The sequence below is a fragment of the Drosophila santomea genome, chromosome 2L, assembly GCF_016746245.2.
Source record: "Drosophila santomea strain STO CAGO 1482 chromosome 2L, Prin_Dsan_1.1, whole genome shotgun sequence".
NCBI lineage: Eukaryota > Metazoa > Arthropoda > Insecta > Diptera > Drosophilidae > Drosophila > Drosophila santomea.
In genome coordinates, this window is record NC_053016.2 from 12,834,966 (window position 1) to 12,849,271 (window position 14,306).

A 14,306-nucleotide genomic window follows, 5' to 3' on the forward strand; every position below is an offset into this window, starting at 1 on the left:
TTACACTTGTAAATTCGTATTAATATATTTTGTAGTATAATATAATATATCATAAATCTCTTTGTTTTTATAATATTTAGCTGTGTACAGCAAAAACAATTACGAAAGAAGTAAAATTTACGCGATATTTTCGATTGAAAGGTATCCATTACTAACTTATTAGAATATGATACATACAAATAAGAAATTGGTTTAATATTAACGAATGCCGGATATTTTGTACTTTTGTTACATAGTTAGGTGCTTCAAAGGTACGAATAGAGTATACTCCAGCACTTGTATAGTAATGGGTATATTAAATGCGGGGCATAATCGAGCTCAGCTTAATGTAACCAAAGGAGAAGAATGAAAAGGATAAAAGCTTCATCTCCAACTCCTTTTTGCTCTCCCACAACAAGAGTAAACACCGTCGACAACAACACCACAGCATATCTCCAAAATGAGATGCGCTGAGTATTCAGTTACTCTCGTTGTCTTTCTCCCACGATAAGTACGCACATGGGCGTACCTAGAGGGGGTTATATTAAATTGGTAATAAATGTGTTTAAATTTGTTTCCTAACAGCTCTTACCCTCTTCTTCAGAGGTAGAAGCCCTTTTCTTTTTGGTATTAAATCGTTTAACTCTATATATTCTCTAAGCTTACTAAAAATAAGTCTAATAATTATTATAAAACTATTAAGAAACTAACTTGAACTACCTCCATGGATACAGGATGGGGATCTGGTATGCACACGAGCAGAAAGGCCGGCGACAATGATGATGGTGAGGATGGCGATGATGATGATGACGATGTGATTGAAACAAAACATCTTATTATTACCTTACCTTCGACCGGCCAAAGGAACGACCCCGTGCGACCTCGACGCAAAAACGAGCGAAAAACAAAAATAAAAAGTGAAAAACAAAAAGTCAGACACATAAACACACACAGAGAGTGTGCAAAATAATTCCCACGCTCAGAGGTCCAGGTCCAGAGCCAGCCTTTTGTCGTCTCGTCTCCTTCTGCGTCTCCTCCGCATCATCATCCTCTTCCCCATTATCATCATCATCATCATCATGGTGCTCCATCGTGCCATATATGGCAACGTCCTTCCGACGGCCCCCTGCCTTCTCCACCGCCCCCTTTATTCTGCAAAGTTTGCAAAAAAATGTTAAACAAAAAATATGTACAAAATCGCAAACAGTGACGAAATTTCTTTGAGCCCCAAAGAAGTCTGCGTGATTGATTTCACTTCGTCCATGGAGCGGCGAACCTAATTTCTTAACTTTCACAGCTCATTGGGCTTGAAGAATCACTCCACTCACACGAGGACAGCTTGACAATTGACAGGTAAGGGTATCAAGTGGTTAGGGCTCATAATTATAGTTTTTAGTGATGCGGAAAATGTGAACCGGTGAGAATGGCCTTTTCGTTTTCGGCAGCTCCCTTTGGAGTTTCTGACCCGAAAATGCACTCAGCAAAAATGGTCAATCTTAAAGCACTTAAACCTCTACATAAAAACCATTTCATGAATTTAATGTCATATATACAATTAAGTCACAGTAAGGATTCTCCTCGTATGTAACACTGGATATAATATAATTTAATTATAACGAATTGAATGGTGTATAATTATACAAGTACTAATAACTGTATCATAACCATAATTTTCCCTTGGTAAACTCACGTATACTGGTGTCCTGGAATCGAAATCAGGTTCATTTTAATATACCCACAAAAGTGGTATTCCCACCTCGTCTAATGAAAGTTTTTGCCCATTCAGACAGATTATTTTACATTTCATTAATGCGTCGAAAAAGGGAAATGCTTTCAATGAAAGCTGCTCCCAGGACCAGCTGCCTGTGTTCCCCATCATCATCATCATCATCATCGTCACTGAAACCGTCAACATCATGTGGGTTTCGAAGTTTTGAATCTGGAATCTGTGTTATTGATCAGTGCTGCGCAATTAACTTGCCACCTTATGATTATGATTATGCCGCCGAGTGGGGGGTGGTGAGTACGAGGCATCACGCATGTGTGGTGGTAAAGCCAACAGGTTGACAGGACCTCGGTTTCGTTTCCATTTCGTTCCAATGCACTGAGCATATTTTGGGAGCCCTTGAATCTAAATATTTGACAGTTATTCATATTTCATTTATATATCATATTGATGGTAACATTAGTATGTATAGTATTTATAATATATAACATATACTTTCTTTAAAAGTAGACAACTAAAAATATACAAGTAATTATGTACATATGTATATAGAATTGAGCATTGCGTGACACTTGCACCTTATTTATTTCTCAGTGCAGGGGTTGCTTATCCACCACTGCGTCGGTGGAGTGGGCAGCTGCTTCGCTGCCGCCGCCGACTGATGGTGGTGGTGGTGGGATGGTGGTGAGTTGAGTTGCAACTTCAACTTGTTCCTGAGGGTCGTGGACGTGGATGTGGACGAGCAGAAGCAACCTGACTGTGACTGTGACTCGCTCGGTTATTCGCTCACCACTCGCGCTTGAATACGGACGTGTTTGCGGTTCGAACTCGAAGTCGAACTCGAAGTCGAAGTCAAAGTCGAAGTAGAAGGCGAATCACAACGGATCGGGCGCCGCGCATCGGTTGAAAGTTCAAAAACTCGTCAATTGACATAAATTGAGTGCAATTTGCAGTGTGCGAAATGTGTGTCTAAGTGAAGCCAACCAGTCTAACCAGCCGATTTGCTATATTCGCCGCCTTCTGTCGCGAGTTCGTCGCTTAATTTGACCACTTAATTAGTAGACACAAACAAATCGCGCTTTGAGTCCGACATGGCCGACGAAAGTCTGCACACCGTGCCCCTGGAGCACAACATAGACTACCACATCGTGACGCTCTTCGAGCGCCTGGAGGCGATGCGCAAGGACTCGCACGGCGGTGGCCACGGGGTCAACAATCGGCTATCCAGCACCCTGCAGGCTCCCAAGCGCAGCATGCAGGCCGAGATTCGCACGCTGGAGTTCTGGAGGTAAGTCACTCCTACCCTTGCCCTTGGATGAAGAAATATATAAAAACTAGTATAGTATAGGTTTTATAATTAAAGATGGGATGGGATAATCAAGCAGGGAAAAGTTTCAAAACATATTATCTATTTAAAGAGGGAATTGTATATTTTATAAAAACGTTGAACTATAAATACATGGAAACCTTTAAATACATATGTTGCATTAAAAAGAGATAAAGAATGTTCCAGTTTTCAACTTTAAAAGGTTTAAATAGGAATAATATTAGAAAAGTGCCATCTGTCGCATATGATCAATAACTTGTTATTAGAGAGAGTACTTTAGGTAGTTTTCTTCGAGTGTAAGCCATCTTAGAACCTTTTGTTTTCGTAGTCATTATCTGCACTTGCTTTCAATTTGCTCAACTTGAGATGGCAATTGTTGGATGCCAACTGGCTTTGTCTGAACTCTAAGTAATTGAAATCCAAGTGTTATCCAGACGCACATCATCAAGATAATCGCCCAACTAAACACGATCAAAGTTTCTAGCACTTTGTGACCCCCCCCATACAAGGACCTTTTGCTCGGGGAACTGGCAAATGACTAACATTTCATCACGAGCTGATGGAGTAATTAAATCTTAGCCAGCAGCAGTGGCAGCAAATGCTTTTGAGGCATGTCGAACGCGTAAATTCCAGCTAAACTGCGGGACACTTTGCTTCAAGTCCTGCGACTGACCAATTAAAATGAAAAACTTGAACTTAATGGGCAGAGGGGAGAAGTTGAGCTACATAGTTCCAATTAAAGGGCAGCGCAACTGCCAAACCAAACAGCTGAATTTATGATTTTGTGGAAATACATAAGACCTCGATTTGTTTGCACTTTCGTTATCGTGCAGCGGACTTCGCGTTTTTAGCATAATGTGAATCAACTGGATTCGGCGGCATTGCAGCTGCTCATCAGAGCGCTTCCCCTAGAGCTCCCCCATCCGCTCCAGAACTCACTCCCAATGCCTCCAATCCCTCCAGCTCCTCAGCCTTCCCACCCGCCCCCTGCTTAATTGTCACTCCACGACTTGGGGGCAACAAAAAAGAGCTTTGTGTGCAACTTGATTTTTGCAGTACAGTAAGAACCAGCTAACTCGAAACAGTCTTAGATTGAAAGAAAGTCTTAGAAAGGAACTTTTGGAATATTGTAACTACTTAATGTTGAATCTTTGAGTTTCTTGCTTCATATTTTATGCAACTAATCCTTTAGCTTAGCTTTATGTTATTTAAGCCCCAATATAACCCCGTTTACTGTAACCGATGCTCACTGTACTGTACACACTCCATTTGCACATGCAGTCAGAGGAGCCACATGCAAACCAAACCCAGTTGCGGAACCATGCTAACCCCGGGCTCCTCCTCCATTCCAGATCCATCATCAGCGAGTGTCTGGCCTCCTTCATGTACGTGTTCATCGTCTGCGGTGCCGCCGCGGGCGTCGGAGTGGGGGCCAGTGTGTCGTCCGTGCTTTTGGCCACGGCTCTGGCCTCCGGGCTGGCGATGGCTACACTGACGCAGTGCTTCCTCCACATCTCGGGTAAGTCGAAGGAGACAATAAACAAGCGCAAAAACATCAACAGAACAGCAACGGGGCGACAAATGTTTTTTCGGGGTGCCCATTGGAATTGCGTGGGAAACTCCCGTTTTCCACAGGGAGGAGCCCCATGACCACAGCCAGAGCACGAACCCCTTCTTTGTTTGCTATATTTTCGAGAAGGCAATGCACTCGGCGCGGCTCCACCTACTCCAGCTCCTTGGAATCTTATCGCCCCGGGGCCAAGTTTCTCCACTTCTGCTGCTCCCTTATTCCCTTGCATTTATTCTGGTATTTATGTATTTGTTCATTTGCGTTGACATTCAAGGCAATTAAATGTCTTCACAAGTAAAAAAAATCCGGACTAAGGGGGCAACCACCCCATCCTTAAAAGCATCTTAAAACATGTGTTGTTGATTTTCCTGCAACTCCCCCATTTTGTGACTTGCAATTGCCCGCCCTTTTCACAGCCAATTGGTTGTGCATTAAGTTATGATTTTATCTGGCCTTCTGTAGGCAATGCCTTCCGCAGAAGTGTCAAAGTGATATTAAATGGTGCTCCCCTTTGGGTGGCCCCCAAAGATTACATACAGTATCTAAAGCCATGTTTCCCCTTCTAGGCGCCCACATCAATCCCGCCGTAACCCTGGCTCTCTGCGTAGTGCGATCCATATCTCCGATCCGGGCTGCCATGTACATAACCGCACAATGTGGCGGAGGAATCGCCGGAGCCGCTCTGCTCTATGGGTAAGTTTCAAACCCTATACATACATATATTCTTTGGAATTAAGTACACACACTTTGCCAACGGCAGCATTGATTTGAAACAAGTAAACCGAATTAATAAATAAATATTGCCCAACAAATGGGGATTACGGCAGCTGTATTAAATACAGTTTTCCGTTTGGAAGGCCTCTCATAAAAAATGTAAGCAAATGATTGGGTAAAGCCATTGGTAATCGAGGCCATCTATTATGCAGATCAAAGCCCCGCATTAAAAGCATTATGTTGTTGAGTACAGCACAGCAAACCCAATTGAACAGGAAGGATTTCAATTTAAATACTCGGTGTGCAACAGTGTATTTAAAACTGTGTGTATTTGCACGCCTGACCACAGCAATGGCAGCATTATGCGAAGGACATCCTGCATCTGCCTGTGGAATTGCCCAAGTGCAAGCTGAAGAGTCTCAAATTAAATCCAACAGGCTGTCCAAAGGACCTAGTCGTAAATCAAGGCGCAAAAGGTTGTTGGACAGACGCAGGGTGACAGGACAGAGGGATACTAGGATGAATCAGATAGAGACAGATGAAACGCACTTTTGGGCGATGACTGTACAACAAGGACTCTCGGCAGGAAGCGTGAAATGCGTAGAAATGGGAAATCCTACAAAAGGAATGTGCAGGTAACCTAGCACGAACACACACACATACACGCACTGACATACACACGCACAATCACCTGCAGGAAAAAGGACGCAGGTAGGCTAGGATTCCCTATCTGCCGGAGAAACATCTGCCCCTGCACTCAGTTGTTTGCGCAGTGATTTCCCGCTTCGAAAATGAAATTTCTTTGTGATGCCTAGATAAAGGACCTACAAGGACCCAAGGATCTACACGCACACCAGCTAGCCAAAAATCTGTCTGCCTGTCACGGTTTTCCTTTGTAACCGAAAATCGCAGGACGAAGGAAACGGGAAAAAATACTATATATGTACTTACATATATACATGTATATCTGCGCATGCGCACCATTTTTCAAATGTCGCTCCAGTTTTTTGTTGAACTCCTTTTGGCAGCAATGTTAATGTTAATGCCTCTTCCCGATTGTCTGCTCGACATCTGTTTCGACCCTCGGAGAAGCCTCTTTTTGAGTGCGTTGGCATCTTTACTTTCTACAGATCCCAACTGATCCGTGCGGGAGAATCAGGAGGCAGAGAAAGGGACGTGGAGAAACATGTTTCAGCTGCTGCCACTGCGATCAGGTTCGGGTTTTTTCTCCATCTTCCTACTCCTCCGATATGGATTTCTTAGGGTCCGACGAGTTCATCGAGTGCTTTAGTTGGAACATATGTTTCCCTAAAAAGCGGAGACTCAGGAAAGCGCGGAGCTCCTTCCCCCAGCTGCCTGTGTGCTGATTAATTGGTTTAGATTCGGCCCATATATGTAGGTTATAGCTGCGCCAGGCGATTTCTCCGAAATCGTCGTGATTTTTTGATGGGTGTTAAACTTAATTTGTTCGTGATTTGGTTAAGCTTTGTGGCCATTAAGGGTTAAACACATAATACGCAACTTTAGTTGGGATTAGCAAAAGATTTATAGCTTATATAGATTAAAACATGCTTATTTCTGGCTAAAGATGAGGTAGAACCTCTAGAGATTTGGTTGGAATACTGGCTTAAGCAGGAAACCAATTTGTTCGCTCGCTGCAAACAATGTGTGATAAACAACATTTTTAGAAATCTAGTGGAAAGGCATCCACTCTCCAAGGACCTCGCACAAGGAGCACTTCAGCACTTCAGCTGCTCCTTCTGGCTGCTCCGCTGGTCCGTTGTCACATGTCACTTGGCACTTAGCCTAATTGCGATGCATATGCCACATGTGGCAAAGTAGCTAAAAAAGTACCAGCGAGCTAAGCACATAAAACCCCAGTATGAACTTCATTATCTTTCGTAAAAGAAAGAGTGTTTCATAAAACAAAGAGCGTTTGAAAAACATTCGGGTACTCGGAATGGGAAATGAGCGGGGCAGGGGCACGAACCTGAGTATCGATATCCGGCTCAGGAATATTTGAATGGTCTTTAGCTGCTCCTCGAATTTCAATGATTTCTTCCCGTTCTCAATTCATATTATTATTATGATGGCCTTTATTTTTTCTTTTGGGTTGGTGGTTCGAAGAACGCACGCCAAGCACGTTCCAAAAATGCGAGTAGCCTTTGGAAATGTCGAGAGATAAAAATCAGGTAGAAGCCGCCAAAGGCAGCGGACGGCAAAGCAAAGAAAAAGGAACCAGAAAGCAGAAAAACATAATTAACATTTCCCTTTCGGATGCGTCTTTGTCCAGGTTCTCCTGGTTCTCCTGGCCGCCCAGGCAATCCAGGCAATCCAGGCTGCGCCTGCGCAGGATGCGTGGTGCGGAAACTTGAAATCAAACACGTGTCCGCTGCTGCGATCTGGTTGGTCATTCGAGGAGCAGCTGGAAAAATGATCGGCGCACACCTGCTGCCCAAAACAGAAATTACTGTTGCCGAGGATACACGAATGGAGTGGAAAACAGGATTTCGAAGCGAACAAATTTAAATTTTAAGCAGCTAACTGCATCGAAACGAACTGGACAACTCAAAAAGAAGAGAGAGAGATCTCGACTTACACTGGGAGAAAATCAATAAGCACTAATCACGGTCAACGAATTGACTTTATATGCACCTTCATTTCAAGCGCAGATCACTGATTCGTATTCTAAATGAATATCTGAATAAGATATTAATATGAGATTTCTTTTCTCAAGGCAACATTATTCTTCTGTGTGTCCGTCGATTTGTTTCTAGCATGGAAATGCACTTCCTGCCGTGCAAGGGATGGTTTTTAGAAATCGAAAACGAAATCGTAATCAATTCGTGTCACATGGGCAATTCAATTACTAAATCCGTTCGCCGTTGGATTCCGTTCCCCTTTTCTTTATTTGCCACTCCTCCGGCATGCTTATCGCACTTGGCTGGGAAATAGCATCCTGCCAGTGTTTCCGGTTGCCTGCACTTGGTGGCCCCCGCATCCTCGTCCTCATTCCCATCCCCAAGCCCATACCCATTGCAATGCTGCACAGGTGGTCCAGTTATAGAGTTATGTCGCCGGCATTCATAAAACACCTGAAATGGTACATAAAACTGCACTTTTATATTGGATGAACTGCAGGAAGCGGGGTCAATTCTCATTGTTTCTAAATACAAAACGAAAGATATAGGTGCATAAATTTATAAGTATGAGGATGATGGGTTGTTGATTATTGTTTAATTTCATAAAAAAGAGCTTTGTAAAAACAAAATAGTTCAAGGATGAAACGTCTCTAGTCTACTTTAGTTTTAATCAAGTGCGAAGCAGAAATAACTTCATTTGGCGCTTGCATCGGGAATTCAAGTGCTCCACTCCCGGTCCCCGGCATCCCAATGAGCTAGAAAGCCAGCCACAAGCCAAAAAAAGACAGAAAAGCTAACGAAACCAAACCAAACCAAGAGCGTTGCAAATGGCACATGGCTATCCGCAGCTCACAGTTTGCAGTTCGCAATCTGAAATCCGCAATTCGCCTTTCAGCCGGATACGCGGTGGCCACCAGTGCGAGAAAATGGGCTATGAGACGCCTTCGCTTGGGAATGAGGATAAGGATAACGATTCCGGTTCTGAGTTCAAGTTTGCAGTTCGGCTGCCACTTGTTTCTTTTGGCATTTTTTATTCCGCAAACAATTTGCACAGGAAGCGCTGCTGAAAGCCGCCCAACATTCTGCCATTTCCGGCTACTTAGTTGCTTTCTCCCCCAACTAAGTGTTTGTTTATCCCAGTGGATGAGTGCCTGTTGGCCACTCGTGTCCTGTTGAATTAGCACTCTATGGATTTATGAGCAAGCAAGGGTCGCTTTCAAGTCCGACCGTTGCGAAAATGTCTTTCGAAGCGATCAAATTTTAATCAAGTCTCGGGAGCAGCTGTGCCAAGGAATTTTGGAAGCCAGTCGAGGATTAGGGCATCCCAATGCTCACTAATCCGCCCCACATAGATGGCGTATCTATTGCCCACCACATCGCATCTCAACCCCGTAGTGCAGCCGGATTTTGCAGCAATTTCCTATTTGCTCAAGTACTTTTAAGTGCATTCCGAAAGCACTTATTTCCGGATTTTCAAAGTGGGCGGATTCGCAGTGGCAAAGGTTTGCGGTATGGTCTATATAAAAATACCTACGCTGCTCCTCCGCATTGCAAAATGTTATCTCACGGCGATTCCTGTAACAACAATCAACTTCTTGAGCGCAGTAATATATGGAGTTCTCGAAGAACTTTGCATCTGCAACCAGGAAACAAATTATCCGGCTGTTGAATCGCAAGGATTCAAACTCATCTGGCCCAAAGGTGCTCAACAACTTTGGTAATTGAAACTTTGACAAGCTAAATGATGTTGAGGCAGTTCGTGGGAGCGCAGATTAATGGAATTGACTTTGGCGGGGTGTGCAGATGGATTGGAGGGTTGATTGCCGAACTGTCGTCAGGATGATAAATAATAAATTAAGCAAATTGTCATCGGCTTTTAGCCAAAAAAAACTTTGCACTCAGATATTGGTGCAGTTTTTGTTGGAGTTTAAAACAATATATGTATATGTATAATATATATGTATAATGCTATAAAATCATAAGATGTACTTATTTATCCTTTCGTTTTATTTCACTTTACAGCGTTACTGTGCCTGGTTACCAGGGGAATCTGCAGGCCGCCATCTCACATAGCGCTGCTGTGGCCACCTGGGAAAGATTCGGTGTGGAATTCATCCTCACCTTTCTGGTGGTTCTGTGCTATTTCGTATCCACGGATCCCATGAAGAAGTTCATGGGCAACTCGGCCGCCTCGATTGGATGTGCCTACAGCGCCTGCTGCTTTGTGTCGGTAAGTTGACTTCCCCCAACTCCAAACCCAGGGCGACCCAGGAATGCGACGCTCAGAAATCAGCAAACCAAAACCAAAACCCGCCAAAACCGAAAACGAGCCGAAAACAAACAACTGAAACGCACCTGCCGGACTGTGACGCTGTCATTTTGATGGTGCAAAATCGCAGCATGACAACGGACGAACTGGGATGAACTGAACTGGGTACACTCAGGTAGAGACAATCCCACATTCGCGGGATGCTGGAAGTTGGTTGAGCCGCAAGAGATAATTAATTTAGCACAGGGACTCCCTGGACTGAGCCGCATTGTTGGCATAACGGACGGGCAGACGGTGGCGGCATCCAAAGAAGATGATGGCATCACATGGTTAAGTTCTCGAGGGGAACCGATTAGAGTCAAGTGTATATCGACCCAGGATTGAATTACGATTAAGAGAAACCGCGGATAACGCGGCGTTTTAGCTCTCGTTTAGGCGCTATCTTAATGCCCTTAAATTCCGCGGAACTCGTTAGGGATAATTTATATCAAGCTATCTTATTTTTAATCCTTCAACCGAAAAACTGCATAGAAACTGCTGCGAACTTCTTAAACTCTTCAAATTGTTTAAACAGTTTACTCGTCGCTTTGTTTGCCAACTTCTTTCACAAGTATCCTTGGATGACACAAACGACATTGACGGCTGACTTATGCTGACCGTAAAGTACTTTCCTTGCTTGGCAGACATCTAACCAGATTCTCCCGCCTTCTTCTCTTTGCAGATGCCATACCTGAATCCGGCCCGCTCCCTGGGTCCTTCGTTTGTGCTCAACAAATGGGACAGCCACTGGGTGTACTGGTTCGGACCACTGGTGGGCGGCATGGCCTCTGGCCTGGTGTACGAGTACATCTTCAACTCGCGCAACCGCAACCTGCGCCACACCAAGGGCAGCATCGACAACGACTCCAGCTCGATCCACTCGGAGGACGAGCTGAACTACGACATGGACATGGAGAAGCCCAACAAGTACCAGCAGTCGCAGGGCACCTACCCGCGTGGTCAGTCCAATGGCAATGGCGGAGCTCAGGCGCCCGGAAATGGTCAGCACCAAGCTGCCAATATGGGCCAAATTCAGGGAGTGGTGGCCCCTGCTGGCCAGGGTAACTACTGCCAGAATCTGTACACTGCTCCACCGCTCTCCTCAAAGTACGATCAGCAGCAGGAGCCACTGTACGGTGGAACCCGCTCACTGTACTGCCGCTCGCCCACTCTGACCAGGAGCAACCTGAACCGCTCGCAGTCTGTGTACGCCAAGAGCAACACGGCCATCAATCGGGACATTGTGCCGCGTCCAGGTCCTCTGGTGCCCGCCCAGAGTCTTTATCCCATGCGCACCCAGCAGCAGCAGCAGCAGCAACAGCAACAACAGCAGCAGCAGCAACAGGTGGCGCCCGCTCCTCAGTCCTCCCATTTGCAGAACCAAAATGTCCAGAATCAGATGCAGCAGCGCAGCGAGAGCATCTACGGCATGAGGGGCTCCATGCGTGGACAGCAGCAGCCAATCCAGCAGCAACAGCAACAGCAGCAGCTGCAGCAGCAACAGCAACAGCCCAACATGGGAGTGCAGCAGCAACAGATGCAGCCTCCTCCACAGATGATGCCCGACCCCCAGCAGCAGCCGCAGGGTTTCCAGCCAGTCTACGGCACTCGCACGAATCCCACGCCGATGGACGGGAATCACAAGTACGACCGACGTGACCCGCAGCAACTGTACGGCGTGACGGGACCAAGGAATCGCGGACAGTCGGCGCAGTCGGATGACAGCTCCTATGGCTCGTATCATGGCTCGGCTGTCACGCCGCCAGCTCGTCATCCCAGCGTGGAGCCGTCACCTCCGCCACCGCCCATGCTGATGTATGCCCCGCCCCCACAGCCGAATGCAGCCCACCCGCAGCCCATTCGCACCCAGTCGGAGCGGAAGGTAAGTGCTCCAGTTGTGGTATCCCAGCCGGCTGCGTGCGCTGTGACCTACACAACCTCTCAAGGATCAGCGGTGACAGCCCAACAGCAACAACATCAGCAGCAGCAGCAACAGCAGCAGCAGCAACAGCAACAGCAGCAACAGATGATGATGCAACAGCAGCAGCAACATTACGGAATGCTGCCGCTGAGGCCCAACTGAAAGCGGCTGTCATGGGGTCCGGTGACCACGCCGCCGCCAGGGATTCACGCCCTCGCCCTCCAGCCCGGAGGCGCCATGACCCTGCACCGCTGCAGCCTAGCCAAGCAGAGCAGTTTGTTTTAGTCGTAGTCGTAGTCGTAGTAGCACTCGGGCATCGCATCCAAAGGAAATGTACGCAAGTCTCAGCCCCTTAGCCTAGCATAGTCCTAGTTTAGATAGACGCAGCATAGCCACATTGTATTATTCAGAGCCAACGCGACGAGGAACTCACACCTAGCAGCAGACAACGATGCGATCAAGCAGAGATCATGTACGCTTAAGAAACTCATAAACGCAGATGACTACCATTCACCGAAAGCTAGACTGAGCGAGCATAGGTGATCTAGACTGAAAGCCAGGTGCACTTAACTAAGCCACTTTCCTAATGTTTTGTTCAACTCTTCCAATTGCAAACAATTATGGTTACATTTTGATTTTGTCAAAAAGACACTTCCTTCATTTTATGATGTTACAACTTTTATTTGTTTTGGCAAATCATTCGGTTATTTATGTTTCTTTAAAATGCACAACTAGACTGAATTTACCTGCATTTACTCAAACCATTTTGTACGTTATATTTCAATGAACATATTTTATATTTTTATGAACATTTCCTATTTTCCGAGGACACTCAAAGATTTTCTTTTACTTTTCGATTTTAATTTGTATATAGTCCATATAGACCTAATATTAGACATATCTAAGCTATTCCTGTAAATCTTACGACCTTAGGCTCGGAAGTCGATACCAACTTATATGCTTACTTATTAAAATAGTTGTATTTTCTTAGTGATAAATCCGTTTGCTAATAGTTGTTAGAGCCTAAGAGAATAATGCAAATATATTGTGTATCAAAATAAAGACAAGTTCATCCAAACTAAGAGTTTACATTCTTATATTATTTTGCCAAGAAACTAAGGATACATGCTTGCGGCTGGAGTCATTTTGTAAAATTGAGTCTTTTTTAATACATATGTTTTAAACTGGCATCAGTTTTCATCTTAATTACTTGATTTGACACATTCTACTTATCAATAGAAATACATTTGTATTCTGAGAATCCTACTATTCAATAGCTATACATATCGTTGTATGCGAATTTGAGAGTCTTACTTAAATATGACCTAGACATATTAGGCGTCTTGTTAAGACGTAACTACTTAGAAGAAATACAAATAACATTTAATGCATTCTACGTTGATTGAGTTGCAATCAATATCTAACGTTGATCAAAGGAATAGTTTGGATAGTATCACTATCCAAGTCAACATGCATTTGGAAGATCCTGTTTGGTGGGCCAGTCCATGTGAGATTACTTCACGAAGGCTAACTCAACTCATCATCAGTGAAATGAGTGGTTGGTCCTCTGGATTCTAGGCCGAGGACATGAAAGAGAAATACAGGCGAACCTCGGACACAGGAAAGTGGGGTAGCTCCTTCCGGATCTTCGTGAAGTCGGTGCCGTATTGCTCGAAGGCCTTTGAAAGTCGGATCAGATCCTGGGCCTTCCAACGATGATAGCGACATCCGCGAGCTGTCTCAATCCTCTCCAGACGTCGGCTGGCTAGGGGCAGGTCGAATCCGTGACGTCGCAGGATGAACAGCGCCTGCTCCTCCTCGATATTGTAGTGACTAGCCGCAAAGTCCAGGTATTCGCAAACAGCCTTTTCGTCTTGATCCTGCAGCTGCGGCGACCACAGGATCGAGGCTCGATGTTGCAGCTGCCGCAAATCATGTTCCCGCTCCCTCGGTGGCACATAATCCGGTAAGGTGGCTGCCTGTTTTTGCCAGTAATGGAAGTCTCGTTTCTCCTTGCGTGCGGACATCCTTCGTTCAAAACAAAAACAAAATAAATGACCTACATCAAGATAACACCGAGGGCAAAACAGCCCAGTGTTGTGTTATGATCTCTAGTTTC

At 45.1% G+C, this 14,306-nt stretch overlaps 2 protein-coding genes across 2 annotated transcripts; one reads left to right on the forward strand and one right to left on the reverse strand.

Annotated features, from left to right (window-relative positions):
• Positions 1–2,453: 2,453 nt before the first annotated feature.
• Positions 2,454–13,269, forward strand: LOC120458077 (neurogenic protein big brain). Its single transcript, XM_039645591.2, has 5 exons — positions 2,454–2,993; positions 4,385–4,551; positions 5,169–5,295; positions 9,981–10,188; positions 10,949–13,269. The coding sequence occupies exons 1-5, from the start codon at positions 2,797–2,799 to the stop codon at positions 12,347–12,349; spliced, it is 2,100 nt and encodes a 699-aa protein (XP_039501525.2). The 5' UTR covers positions 2,454–2,796; the 3' UTR covers positions 12,350–13,269.
• Positions 13,270–13,328: 59 nt separating this feature from the next.
• LOC120458078 lies at positions 13,329–14,248 on the reverse strand. The gene has a single exon (XM_039645592.2). It carries the CDS (start codon positions 14,212–14,214, stop codon positions 13,762–13,764), a length of 453 nt encoding a protein of 150 aa, XP_039501526.1. The 5' UTR covers positions 14,215–14,248; the 3' UTR covers positions 13,329–13,761.
• Positions 14,249–14,306: the final 58 nt, after the last annotated feature.

Bases quoted from the DNA above. Each gene is read 5' to 3' on its own strand.
- LOC120458078 (XM_039645592.2), bottom strand. From the start codon at position 14,214: ATGTCCGCACGCAAGGAGAAACGAGACTTCCATTACTGGCAAAAACAG.
- LOC120458077 (XM_039645591.2), top strand. From the start codon at position 2,797: ATGGCCGACGAAAGTCTGCACACCGTGCCCCTGGAGCACAACATAGAC. The intron at 4,552-5,168 runs GTAAGTCGAAGG...TTCCCCTTCTAG, and splicing joins GTGCTTCCTCCACATCTCGG to GCGCCCACATCAATCCCGCC. The intron at 5,296-9,980 runs GTAAGTTTCAAA...TTCACTTTACAG, and splicing joins GGAGCCGCTCTGCTCTATGG to CGTTACTGTGCCTGGTTACC.